The sequence below is a fragment of the Dreissena polymorpha genome, chromosome 7 (genome assembly GCF_020536995.1).
Source record: "Dreissena polymorpha isolate Duluth1 chromosome 7, UMN_Dpol_1.0, whole genome shotgun sequence".
NCBI classification, from domain to species: domain Eukaryota; kingdom Metazoa; phylum Mollusca; class Bivalvia; order Myida; family Dreissenidae; genus Dreissena; species Dreissena polymorpha.
The window spans coordinates 79,915,307-79,929,048 of NC_068361.1; the positions used below are offsets into that span (position 1 = coordinate 79,915,307).

At 35.4% G+C, this 13,742-nt stretch overlaps 2 protein-coding genes across 23 annotated transcripts in view; both read left to right on the forward strand.

Annotated features, from left to right (window-relative positions):
* Nucleotides 1–13,742, forward strand: part of LOC127839330 (A disintegrin and metalloproteinase with thrombospondin motifs adt-1-like) — a 288,676-nt gene that overhangs the window by 220,247 nt on the left and 54,687 nt on the right. The window lies entirely within an intron of this gene.
* On the forward strand, nucleotides 2,829–12,907 carry LOC127839333 (CDP-diacylglycerol--inositol 3-phosphatidyltransferase-like). Of its 2 annotated transcripts, none has more exons than XM_052367662.1 (7): nucleotides 2,829–3,148; nucleotides 4,251–4,310; nucleotides 9,234–9,368; nucleotides 9,624–9,777; nucleotides 10,272–10,344; nucleotides 11,319–11,400; nucleotides 12,313–12,907. In XM_052367662.1, exons 1-7 carry the CDS (start codon nucleotides 3,109–3,111, stop codon nucleotides 12,549–12,551), a joined length of 783 nt encoding a protein of 260 aa, XP_052223622.1. In that variant the 5' UTR covers nucleotides 2,829–3,108; the 3' UTR covers nucleotides 12,552–12,907. The 2 variants fall into 2 exon arrangements, with proteins under 2 accessions (XP_052223622.1, XP_052223623.1); XM_052367663.1 differs by having other exon boundaries at nucleotides 9,285–9,368.

Below are 13,742 nucleotides of genomic sequence, written 5' to 3' on the forward strand. Positions count from 1 at the left end.
ACATAGTTACGTCTCTAGTCAATAAAACGAATGCCTATTGCATTAATTTGACATCATATTAACAAAATATTTGACCGCAAAGCACCTTCACTTATCTGTGCTCAATCAAACAATCATTGTTGATGGCCACAACAACTCAACTAATGCATTTGTAACTGAGTGCTTTATTAGCTCTACTAGCCGAAGGCCTGTATAGCTTATGTCATGGCGTGGTTTCCGTCGTTCGTCCGTGCGTGCGTGCGTGTGTGCGTGCGTTAGACTTTTTCTTGTTTACGCGATAAAGTCCACAGTTTTCATCCGATTCTTTTCAAACTTGTTCAGTGTCTTTATATTAATGAGGACTCGAACCCTATTGAAAATGGGTTATATCAGAGTAAAAAGTCCAGAATTATCTCCCTTTGAATTTGAGAGAATTGTGAAATAAGGCTTGTTTACGCAATAAAGTCCACAGTTTTCATCAAATCATTTCCCAACTTGCACAGTGTCTTTATCTGAATGATGAGTCAAACCCTATTGAAAATTAGCAATATCGGAGTAATAAGTCCAGAATTATCTCTCCTTGAATTTCAGAAAAAATGAAAACTAACATTTTGCCATAACTTGCAATATTGAAGATAGCAACTTCATATTTGGCATGCATGTGTATCTCATGGAGCTGCGCATTTTGAGTGGTGAAAGGTCAAGGTCATCCTTCAAGGCCAAAGGTTAAAAAAAATCAAAGCGGCGCAGAAGGGGACATAGTGTTTCCGACAAACACATTTCTTGTTTGTTTACATATAAAGTTCTATCCTTTTGAAACTTCAACGGATGTTAAATATAATCAAGGGCCAGAATCCCAATGAGAGTGAAGAACATTTGTCCAACTTATTGTTGAAAAGGAGCCATTTGAAGTTTAAATTTTACGTTTCTTCTTGTTTATGCGATAAATTTCCCATTTCGGGTCTGTTTATTTAAAACTTACTCAGATTGTTCATACTTTCAAGGGCCTGAGCCCTATTATTTCCAGCCAGTAGAGCGATTCAGGCCCTCATGGGCATCTTGTTAACAAGATATTATACAATCGGCTCGCCCAATTAATAAACATAATCACGAAAAGGTATCTTGTACTTAATGTCTTTTAAGAACGCCTTTGCTTACGATAAACTCGTTTCGGCAAAAACTGCCTGTGAGAAAATAATCAATCAGGGGTTTAACGAAGTAATCACGGGTGTGGCGGGAGGTCGGTCGTGCGTCGGTGGATTCCTGTCGATACTTTTAAGTTTTCGTTCACCTAAATTTCGATTGACCAATCTTCTTGACTAATCAATGAACTTTGGATACAGCTTGCACTGAGCTGAAGCTTGCGGTTGTATAAGCCAGCTGGACCAACGTTGCGGTCACTGTTACTCAAAATAGCTAAATGTTATTTGGATGAAAGTGTTGAACTGAAACCATTATTCAAGATAATATTATTTATTTGTATTCACAATCGTTAAAGCTAAGACAAACTAAATATAACGTTTATAACTTGCACCGTTAAGGCTATACTCGTATTCTACGAAAGATATTTTGATTGCCCGATTCCATTACATTAATTGATGCAAATCAAATATTTCACGTCGAGTTTCAAGTTCTCTATCTTTATAAGGCACTGATGGGATGTGCACGTCTCAAAACTATTCGTAACAACAAGAAGAACACTAACAAAAGTTGTTGACTGGTAATACCCCTTTATAACAATCTCCATTTTGCTTTATCCTTCAGTCTAGTAATAACAGGGCGCAGGGTCAACGGGGTTCAAAGCGGTTTAAACAACGGCAGGACAGATTGTAAACATACTGTTTAGAACTTCGCTTTGCAAATAGCTAAAGTTATTGTAATACATTTGCAAAAATCTAAAGTCCCGTTTCGTGCATTGCCGAAATAAAAACCTTATCGTAATCAATTTTGTTTTTTAAAGTTTGATCTCTTCACAAATTAATATACTGATACCAGAAAATCACCTAAATATTAAAGGGGCCTTTTCACGTTTTGGTAAATTGACAAAATTGAAAAAGAAATGTTTCAGAATCGCAAATGTTCGTTGTAGTTATGATATTTGTGAGGAAACGCTGAACATTTACTGTACTCTCGAATATCCATTATATTCTTTGACGATTTTAAAAGCTGAACACTATAAAGCGTTGCAACGCGGAACGATTGAACTATTTGGAGAGTTCTGTTGTTGTCGTTATATTTTGTGATACCACGAAGATTGCTTATAAAATACATCTCTGATTGTAGAGCACGGATGGCCGAGTGGCCTAAGCGATAGACTTTTACTCCAGGGGTCAGTGGTTCGAGCCCAGTAGAGGGTTGCTTTTTTCTTTCTTTAATTTTATTCCTGGATTTTTTTTACTGGAACTTTTTAGATCCAATGTTTACATTTATCAATATAAAGCATTTAATGATACACTTCAATACATGCCAAAACTGTGAAAAGGTCCCTTTAATATCCTATATTGACACAAATTAAAATTTGGAGCCATTGAATTTACATTTATAAATATTGCATCCTACCAAAATTCTTCACAAAATCTTTGGAAGTCCAGAAATCCGACATATCGGGCGAAAGCCACGTTGTGCGCCAGTTTCGGCGGTTCGTGTTTGGGGTGATTCATTCAATTACACACCGTGAACAACTATTTTATTGCATGAGTAAAAAGGACATACAACAGAAGTAACCAAAACCACACCAATATATTTTGATATTCACAATCGCGCTGTTCCCATTTCCATCGTTATGACTTAGTATAAACTGTGTGGTACAATGCAGCTGCATACGCCATTGGAGGGTACATCCCCGTGAATAAAATGTCCATAACACTATTACCCACGTGGTTTGGAATCTTATACTACCTGCTCATTCTCTTAATAGAATATCGAAAACTGCGCTGCTTGTCACATACTGAACGATATTTCAACAGTGTTAAAGTAATACATATTATAGTGTCTTAATGAAAGTTTTACACAATAATTTTACCACGATCGTAGATACACGAGTGTATTGTGTTTTACTACGTAGTGCTGTTGTTACATGTAGTGATTGATGACAACAAGTGTGTTAATGTTTCGACCGGTTTAATACGAATGGATTTACAAAATGAGAGGAGAAAATCAAATAAAAGTCGTAAGTTCTTTCGCTTTCGTTAACAAAGGTCGTATCAACCATGTGTTTATGTTTACATGTAAATAACCATGGTGGTGGATGCGCATACGGTGTAGGCGAAGTTGTGTGTATTGAGAAACTTTATGGCTACCCAAATGCCCGTCAGTGCGTGAGTTGCGTCCGTTATTTCAAAGTGGTTAAACAATTTCCGGTCCATTGCATGTGTGCCACCAGGGCTAAAAAAACTGCTAACAGCTTCATTCTTTCTCGGAAATAAAAACGGTTAGAGGTTAAATATTCTGTGTGAAACATTGTCAAGTGGTCCTCTGCTAGATGTGTTTGCCCCTGGAGTTAACACTGACCACGTCCATGGTCACATACTTTATATATACATATGTGATTATATTCTACATAATTTAAAATATCTATAAAGCAGCAAGGTTTGGAGCTCATGATTTTGTGTCTTCCATGTTAAGGTGGTCCTCTTCAAAGTCTGTTAAAATAATGCCTCTGGAGTCAAAATTTGGCACAGTCCTGGCCTCCTGGGGTTACTTGTTTTGTTTTTATACATACAATGAAACTTAACAATTTTAAAAGATATCCAAAAATAGTCTGATGGAAGCTTTTTTCTATAATTTCTTAACCCTTGACAGATGCGCATTTTGACTCATGTTTGTCTCTTGGAAAATCTAATTGAATAAAGACATTTTTTTAAAAGACTCATAAGCAATTCATAGCATAAACCTGAACAGGAGGCGAGCTACTCAGACGCTTTTCTGGTTTTATACATGTTGCATATAACAATGTTCACCTTGCTTTTAAGCAGTGAATTGTTAAGCATAATAAATGTTGTTTTTGTGTCCGCTTAAACCCCGATAAGGATTCGATTTCACGATTGTTGGAAAGTATAACTTCTATACATCCATTTTAATGTTTGCAAAAAAGGTTTTGTATAACATAATATATTGTTTTATATTAAAATAGGGTATTGCACAGTTGGTACTAGACTAATCAATGACGGAGATGACTTAAAGTGGCTTTGTCAAGAACCACATGGCATGTGCATAGTGTAAATATCAAATACATTATCGCACAATCACGCGCATGTACTTGTTGATTTCAGATTCGCCACATCGTAAAGGGAATACTACTCATGTGCTGTTGTATATTCCAAACATAATTGGTACGTATGAATGTAGTCAATGTACAGAGAATAAAAAAACTTAAATATGTTCTCATAATATGATAGCATATATTAAGCTGTATATCAATTCATAATTGTTATAAGTACAGGGGTTTTTCAGCACTGTCTGCGCCTCCGGAAAACGGAGGCACTCCCAAAGCAAACGGACCCGATACCAAACCGAAATTATAAAAAAAATCCCAATTTCCACAATTTTTTTTAATTATTTTTAAGAATGAAGTGTCTTATAACTTGTGTGACTAATCAGTGTTTGTTTTGGTAAAAAATATCTGCTAAAAGGTTTTGACTGTACAGTTACAGTTCTTATCTCAGAGTGTTACTGTAACTAAAAAACAAAACTGCAGTACTTGAATAAACGTTGAACATGCCAAATAGTACATCTGTTTGTATAAAGAAGACAAAATAAATTAAAACAAATTTATTTGTTAAACCACTGAATTATTTAAGCATGATAAATTCACAATTTTTTTCCCAAATGAGCCGTTTCATCGAAGCAAATATTCCCAAAATGGTCAATTTTGTCGATAAAAAATTCCCAATTTGGTCAGACTCCTTTTCCCAAAATAGGCAGAAAAAACCCTGAAGTAACACTATCTCACACAAACGTGCACCCGAAATCGCATTTTAAAATGTATTGCAATATAAAACAGATATTTATATATTTTCAAATCGCAAATATATGTATTACGTTATGTCACGTTTTATACGTATGGTGTTTTTTTCAGAATGGTCGAATGTTTATAACGTATCTTTGTTGTGTATCACACGGCTCAACATTTAAAATAAAAATTTCATATCTAGACTCGTCTTCAACCAATCGTAGCATTAGCTCTTTGGACCAAATGTGAAACTACCATTCCGTTTCGGAAGGAAACTTGTTGCATTAATATTTCAAAAGCTGCATATCCGTTTCTAGCAAAACTGAAAGCTATGAACTTAATGCCGCGCATATTATGTCGTTCAAGTTTAAGAATGCAAACATGTGACTTTCTTAATGGCCTTCTTTAATATATTTCGCCGTATTAGCTTTGAGTTCATCTTTAACCTTTAATACAAAATCTAATGTAAAAATCTCAGGGAATTAAAATATCACGATTTACTCATGATATTTAAGGTCATGTCCTGCGACAATACAATGCTGACATGCATACCGTTGTCACAGTGAGCGTTTAAACTCGTGTAAACTCGAAATCTCGTGTGAACGAGTGCATCACAGATTACACGGCGTCTCACTTATCTTTCCTTCCAAATATTAAGGTTCATGTAGAGGCTTCAATTTGAAAAATGTGGGACTCCTAGCATTGAACTCAAATTTGACTAAAGGAAGAGTGCCACATTGAAAATGTATACATATATGCTTTAAAGGGGCCTTTTCACAAATTTTGGCATTTTTTAACTTATTCATAAAATGCTTTATATTGATAAATGTAAACATTGGATCGTAAAAGCTCCAGTAAAAAATCAAGAATAAAATTTAAAAAAGGAAAAGAACATTGCCCGGAGCAGGTTTCGAACCAGTGACCCCTGGAGTCCTGCCAGAGTCCTGAAGTAAAAACGCTTTAGCCTACTGAGCTATTCCGCCGAGTACACGTTTTTAACGTATTTTATACCTTATATAAGCAATCTTCGTAGTTTCACAAATTTTACCGACAAAAACAGAACTCTCCAAATTATTCAATCGTTTCGCGTTGCAACGCTTTATAATTTTTAGGTTTTAAAATCGTCAAAAGATGCATATAATGGCTATATTAGACCATGGTAAATGTTCAGTATTACTGTTTCCTCACAAATATCATAACTAAAACGAAAATTTGCGAATCTGAAACAACTTTTTTCAATTTTGTCAATTTACCAAAGCGTGAAAAGATCCCTTTAAGGATGTTTTTCCTTCAAACTGCTACAAATTTTGTACATCAACGTATCATAACATCCACAAAATCAATCAAAATACAAAGCGATTTTAAAAATAAAATATACATTATTTTCAAAAATCTGAATCATGTTTATTCCACGTATTTCGGCGGAAAATTATATAACTATATAACTGATTAATATCGACATTGACGAGGGCAAGTTACGCTTAAATAGTCAAAAAAATAACATATCTAGAAATATCAAAACTCGAACACATGTCATTTCATCACCATGGGGGCAGCCATTTTTATGCCCCCCTTCGAAGAAGAGGGGGTATATTGCTTTGAAAATGTCGGTCGGTCTGTCGGTATGTCGGACTGTCGGTCGGTCGGTCCACCAGGTGGTTTCCGGATGATAACTCAAGAACGCTTGGGGCTATGATCATGAAACTTCATAGGTACATTGATCATGACTCGCAGATGACCCCTATTGATTTTGAGGTCACTAGGTCAAAGATCAAGGTCACAGTGACCCCAAATAGTAAAATGGTTTCCGGATGATAACTCAAGAACGCTTAGGCCTAGGATCATGAAACTTGATAGGTAGATTGATCATGACTCTCAGATGACCCCTATTGATTTTCAGGTCACTAAGTCAAATGTCAAGGTCACAGTGACCCCAAATAGTAAAATGGTTTCCGGATGATAACTCAAGAACGCTTAGGCCTAGGATCATGAAACTTGATAGGTAGATTGATCATGACTCTCAGATGACCCCTATTGATTTTCAGGTCACTAGGTCGAAGGTCAAGGTCACCGTGACCCGAAATAGTAAAATGGTTTCCGGATGATAACTCAAGAACGCTTACGCCTAGGATCATGAAACTTCACAAAAAAACATATTCACACAATGGCTGTCACTACAACGGAGAGCCCATATGGGGGGCATGCATGTTTTACAAACAGCCCTTGTTAAATTAATAAAATAGAAAGAAACATGCTAAAAACTCACTCATCGCCTAATTGACATTCCAAACGGTTGACGATGCATTGGCTTGTACTCTTTCCGTTGATGTTTGCAAACTGCACGATCAGACCTCATAAACACTCAAAAGAATAACTATGTAAGAAGCATTTCACCAATGTTTACAATCGTTGTCGAATCACATTACTTATATTATTGCGCATAAAATAGTACGCTTACAGACTGACAGAAAGATCGATACGTAACTCCGTTCAATTCATCACGGTATACTATTATAATGATAATATATAATAATACATCGCTTTAACAATCTAAAATTAGAAATAATTCTTTTAAACGGAGTTTTTAATAACGGAAGTGAAAACAACAGAAGTTGGATGGATATTCTGTGAGATGCACTTCGGTCCCAGAAAAACAATACAAATAAACTAAAAAAGACGTGTGGGGGACAATTTTCAGCTGGAAAATATTTCAAATAGGGTAAGTGATGATATCTCTACGTGGTCATTTCTGTTATTTAGTGCGATCTCTTGCTGATTAATGTTAATAGTTGTTTTACTAGTTGCCACCCAACTGTCAAAATAAGATATGTGTTTTCCCAGGTATGTGTATACACATACCCGGTTTTCTCACCACTGCACGTGGTTTCGACCGATTGTTTTGCACGTTTTTCTACGGAGCACAGCGATGGCCACGCTTTCAAAATGGGTAGAAGGAATCGAAATATAAAATCAATCGGTTTGCCGATTTCTTTATATTCCTTTACAATTTTATATGTCGTCTGCAATCTATTTCAATTTGAGATGGTTTAAAATGTGCAATTTGGTTGAGAGGTAAATAACAAAATTGTTAAGCCTTTAAAATAAAATTGTGACTCTTATTATCCACCATACCTGGATTTTTTAAAAAGTAGTTACGTTTTAGTTATTTTTAGAACTTTGTTTAGGAAATTTATCCAAAAAAGGCAGTTGAATAAAAACTCATTTGTTGTTTTATGACAATAATTTTCTGTGAAATGTTGCTAACTTGACCTTGTATATGTATATAGCTTTGTATTTATTCAACTTAAGGTAGTGCATATCCTTCCTAACTTTAGATTGAGATTTTGTAAATTAGTGTAAAAATGTATTGGTTTTAAACCAAAATATGAATAAGGCACACACTTATTGAATGTCAAAAATGTGTTTATGTTATTCTATCCGTCTTAAGCTTTAAAATGATATATAGTTTGACCATATTGTACCACATTGAATGAAGAAAAACCAAAGCGAAGTTTTAATGAATTTTATCCCCCCCCCCCATGAACCTTAAGTGAATCTTGATGAAGTATTCATTGGTGATGCTTAAAGGGACTGTCCAACAGTCAAAAGCGTCGTTCCACGCAAATCGATATTTTGGCGAACTACGAGGATTGCTTATATAGCTAAAAATACCTCCACAGTTGATGTGAGCGAAGATGGTCGAGTGGTAAAGTCGGGAGACATTTTACTCCAAAACTCCATGACTCTAGGGGTCAGTGGTTCGAGTCCTGTGGAGGTTAACGTTTTTTTCTTCTTTTTAAAAATTGTATTCTTATTTTTTACTGGAGATTTTTAGTTCAAATGTTTAAATTTATCAATATAAAGCATTGAAAGCAGTTCATGACAAGCTGTAATACATGCCAAAATCTGTTGGACAGTCCCTTTAAACCTGATCGAATGATAATACGAAGACGATTACGATGTTGTTGTTGATGATAAATATAACAATGCGAATGTTGACGATGTTGATTACACAGCTGAAGTTCTTAATAAAGATGACGATATAGTGAGTAAGCTTCTGCTACTGATAGTGATACTGATGCTGATAATGATGATAATAATGATGATATTCATGGCGACGAAAACGACGACTACGATGATGATGGTGATGATGATGACGACGACGATGATGATGATGATGATGATGATGATGATGATGATGATGATGATGATGATGATGATGATGATGATGGTAATACTTTATTATAATGATAAAGACAACGTCTATTGAACACGGAATAATATGCATCTACATGTTTTTCAGATTACTTTCGAATTCTATTCTTATGTCTCTTTTGCTACGTCGCTCGAACAGACAGATGTGCGGCAGCTCTCTGTTATTTCGTCAGTTTTGCTCTAGACGAGTTGGACGGGAACCTAGCGAGATATCTTGGACAAAGTAACGTTTTTAATACGTTTGACTTGCAATATTTAGTAAACGCTTGTTTATTTTTTATTGAGGCCAGTCTTACAAAAATGCTTGTTTGTCATTGTCTACCCAATGTCACTGATAAAGAGCGTATGTGTAGGTATATAAATAAGCACGCATATTTTTTCATATAACATACACTTTCAAATTTGTATTAAGATAAACGCAACAAACTGCGTGTATTTAAGCACTAAAAATATTAAAATTGTTCAGTGTTTATTTCAGCCTCCGAGTTTGGCATGCTATTAGACATCCTGATTGATGAAGCGTCCGTGACGGCGTTGTGTCACGTGCTCGCCACGCTTTATCCGGTGTACATCCTGGCGTTTCAGATGTTCTCAATACTAGATTTCTGCGGCCAATGGAGCGTCTATCATTTGTAAATATTGTTATCAAGTAATGAGTTAAATGATCATCTTCGTGTGCATCTGCATTATCTAAATCCTTATCATCGTCATGACGATGATGATGACTATGATGATAATGATGATATCAATAATAATAATAATTATTATTATTATAATTATGATAACAATAATTTAATACTAATAAATATTATAATAATAAATGAAAGGCCTCATGATTATAATGTTTGTCATCATTTTCTTATTCTTCATCATCGTCAATGTTTTCATTATTATATTAATTAAATCATAAATATCTTTTTGTATAATAAAAACACTTATATTAGATTCTGCCGTCGTCAGAAATTTAAACATCTTATAAAATATATTCCATGAAATGGTTTGTACCTAATTTATTTAGAATAAATTTGTCTTTATCTGCTTTATTTAGATTATATCGTTCGATCCTGATTTATATAAACATCTTTCCTCACAATGCATTGGCCAGATGTGTATACTCTGATTTTAGTGCAGCGAGATTTAGAAATAACGACTACAAACACCAAGATAATTGGCTGACGAAAATTTATTTTAACAGCTATGTAAGTACTCATATAGCCTATTATGTGTTTCCTCATCGGAGCGCCATCTTAATATCCAAGATTTCCGAAAATATAAATCAATTTGTCAATAATAATTATACTATTTGTGAAATAATATTGAAGAAATGTAAGTTAATAATTTAATTGAATCAATCATTATTATTATATACAGTATGACATAAAACACCATAATGGAGCAGATGTAACTGTATGCATTGATAAAAGCAGTATATTTACGATTTAATATCCTATGGAGCGCCTCAAAATATTGATACAAGAATTTCGCTATTCGTTATTTTCTATCCTAGGTAAACTACTTTTGATTTATTAAATATACTACAAGTATTATTAATCAGAGTGTAACGGCACATTACACCAGCGGATATATGTCAGTCAAAGACTGATTTGAGGACGTTTGTATTTCTCTGGTACCACCCCTAGACATCGCAATCATCTGACCGTTTACACGAGTGGGTGGAATGTATAATATAAGTTGCGTAGCGGCATTGTAAACCAAACAAATGCATTTTTTGCCCGTTGCATTCATTAATTTGCGTCATTTTCAAATGTCTACATGCTGACATAAATTGTTGGGAAAATAAGAATAACGAACCCCGCTGTGGGAAAACGGGTTTAATTCATGTGCGTAAAGTGCCGTCCCAGATTAGAAAGTGCCGTCCCAGATTAGAAAGTGCCGTCCCAGATTAGCCTGTGCAGCCCGCATATAGTAATCACGGACAACACTGTTCGCTTTTATTAGACTTTTCGTTGACATGAAGACTTGTTTAAATGGTAAACCAGTCTAGGCGGAAAGTGTCCCACTCAATAAGCCTGTGCGGAATATGCTGTGTAATCAGGGACGACAGTTTACGTACATAAATTAAACCCCATTATCCCAGAGCGCGACTTAAATTGGAACTGAATCTGGTCATGAGGGGAGTCGATCCAGCTACATAGTATATTTCATTATGTAGGTGCCGAACCTGTTCTGGGTGTACGGAAATCACGTGTTCCTGCTGGCCCTCTACCTGGGTCATGGTGACCCCGGACCCACAGGTGCTATGATTTCTTACAACTTACATACAATTGCTCAACGCAATACTTACTATTTCTTAAAAGCTTTTCCAACGCATTTATTTAAAAATAATCATTTTCTTTATCAATATTTGCAGTGAGATTCACAACATAAAGGACATTACAATACGTATTATGTAAAATTGCACAAAGACTGAACCACATTTACACCACGCGTGCGTTTGTGTTCCAATGAAAGTCCCAAGTATTATTATGTTGTTATACATATATTTGCTGTTTTTTGTTCCTTACTATTATAATATATTCGCTGTGTTACGCCTATATGCAGTCTCTTTCCCACGTATATAGAGAATAATAGGTTAGTGTTGATTATAGATCAGGTTTATCATGCGAGACTTAGAAAACAAAAAGCACGAGCCTTAGCGATCTATAATCAACCTGATCTATAATCAACACTAATCTATTATTCTATTTATCTCACTTTTTATTCAGTAAACCTTTTTATTTAAACAAAATTAGTTTAGCTGGATAATTTCGCTGGATTTATGACGTCAGTTTATCGAAAAAAATGACGTCATTTCGTGCCGTGGTTGATAGCAGAAATTTAATCAACGGGGCTTTAATCAACCGAATTCGCTGTAAAAGTGGGATAGAATAATGTCTACTCTGCGATACTTCAATTTGCATTAGTACCACGTATTATAACGCATGCGCTGCGATGCGCCTTTTAACAGTCTCTTTTCCACTTATTATATTGTTCACGCTGCTATACATCTATTTGCAGTCTCTTTCCCAGTATTAATTATGTATTCTCTGCGATAATTCTATTTACAATATGTTCCCATGTATTATAAGGTATACGCAGGTTTGCGCCTTTTTTCAATCCCTGTCCCAATTATTACAATGTTAACATTGTGATGCGTCCATTTGCAGTCCCCATAGCTGGCTGGCAAGTCGGACTGTGGAATCTGCTTGCCTACCTCAGCGCGCCTTGGGCCGTGTCCCGCCTGTGCATTATGCTTGTCACACTCTTCGACCGAATGTACCGTCTGGCACTTATGCAACACCGTAGTTCGTCGCAAGGTGGCGGTGACGTCAATGGCCACCTGACTCGGATGACCAATGGCATGAATGGAGCACATATCCAAAGATTGCATGCAAATGATGACTGAACGTTGAAATAACTAGACAATCTTTCATGGACTGCAACGTTATGCAAATATTAGTAGGATACGTGTTTTAAAGGAATAACGGTCCCATGTTTCTTGGTATTTAATATAAATGTACATGTACGCCACACTTAGGTAATGTCATGTGCCGGATATTAGGTTCCAGTTCCATGGATTATATAGCACAGTAGTTCTCTACCGTCGAAATCACATTATTTGTAACGAACGAAGTGTTTTCAAATTGGACATTGTTTAATAGAATTCACCACGTGGCACGTTGTCTGTTTTGTATCCAAAATATAAATGATATGTTACATGTTATTGCATTGTGTACGAATAAATAAAAATGTGAAAACGTCTTTTTGTTTGATTAGCGTTTATTTTACATGTTAAAATAAAATTGGTAAGTTAAATGAATACCACTTTATAATTGTCGTCGTCGGTTAATTTCAAAAACGGGTCTTTTTTGTATGTAGCTAGTAATATGCGCTCATAGGGTCACAATTCGCCGCCTCCCTTAATTAAGACTGTAAGCAAAATAATTGTGAAAGCTGACATCTGGCAAACCATATTTTAAGCACGACTCGGTTTAAATGGCGATTTAGGTCCATCTTGATGTTCTTGTTATTAATTGTATGCGAAGTCGGACCATCTTCATGTGGTGTATTCGCATAACGTTGCAACTTTATTATTTCCTACAACCAATTATAACGCAAACATGTTGGTTTAAGATGTTCAATACATTGAACCATATTTTTGCAAGTTCAAACAAACTAAATAGTGCTTTTAAGGTCTGTGAATTGCATGTAACCGGGTCATTTAATATGAGCCATAATTCAACTGCATTTTTCAATTGATATGCATACCTTGTGTTGTCCGACCGAATCATGTACCGTGTTAAAAACGAAGCTTGTGAAACACTGTTTGTAATGCCAACGCAGTGAAAGATTTTACTGCGTGTTAGCAATTAATGGAAATAGAAAATGAAAGATTGCATGCTTCAATTTGAAATGTACTATTGTGTTTAATAAACAATTGTAGGAAGTAAAAGAGCGAGACAGTTCTGGTGTGAAAGGAACAAACAACAGCTGTTTAAACCATGTAGAACTATAGTGATGGGCGATTTTCATATTGGCAGATTGTCACGAAACTTCCTATGGATTTCCCTTGGGCGATCCTCTACCAAAGTTATAT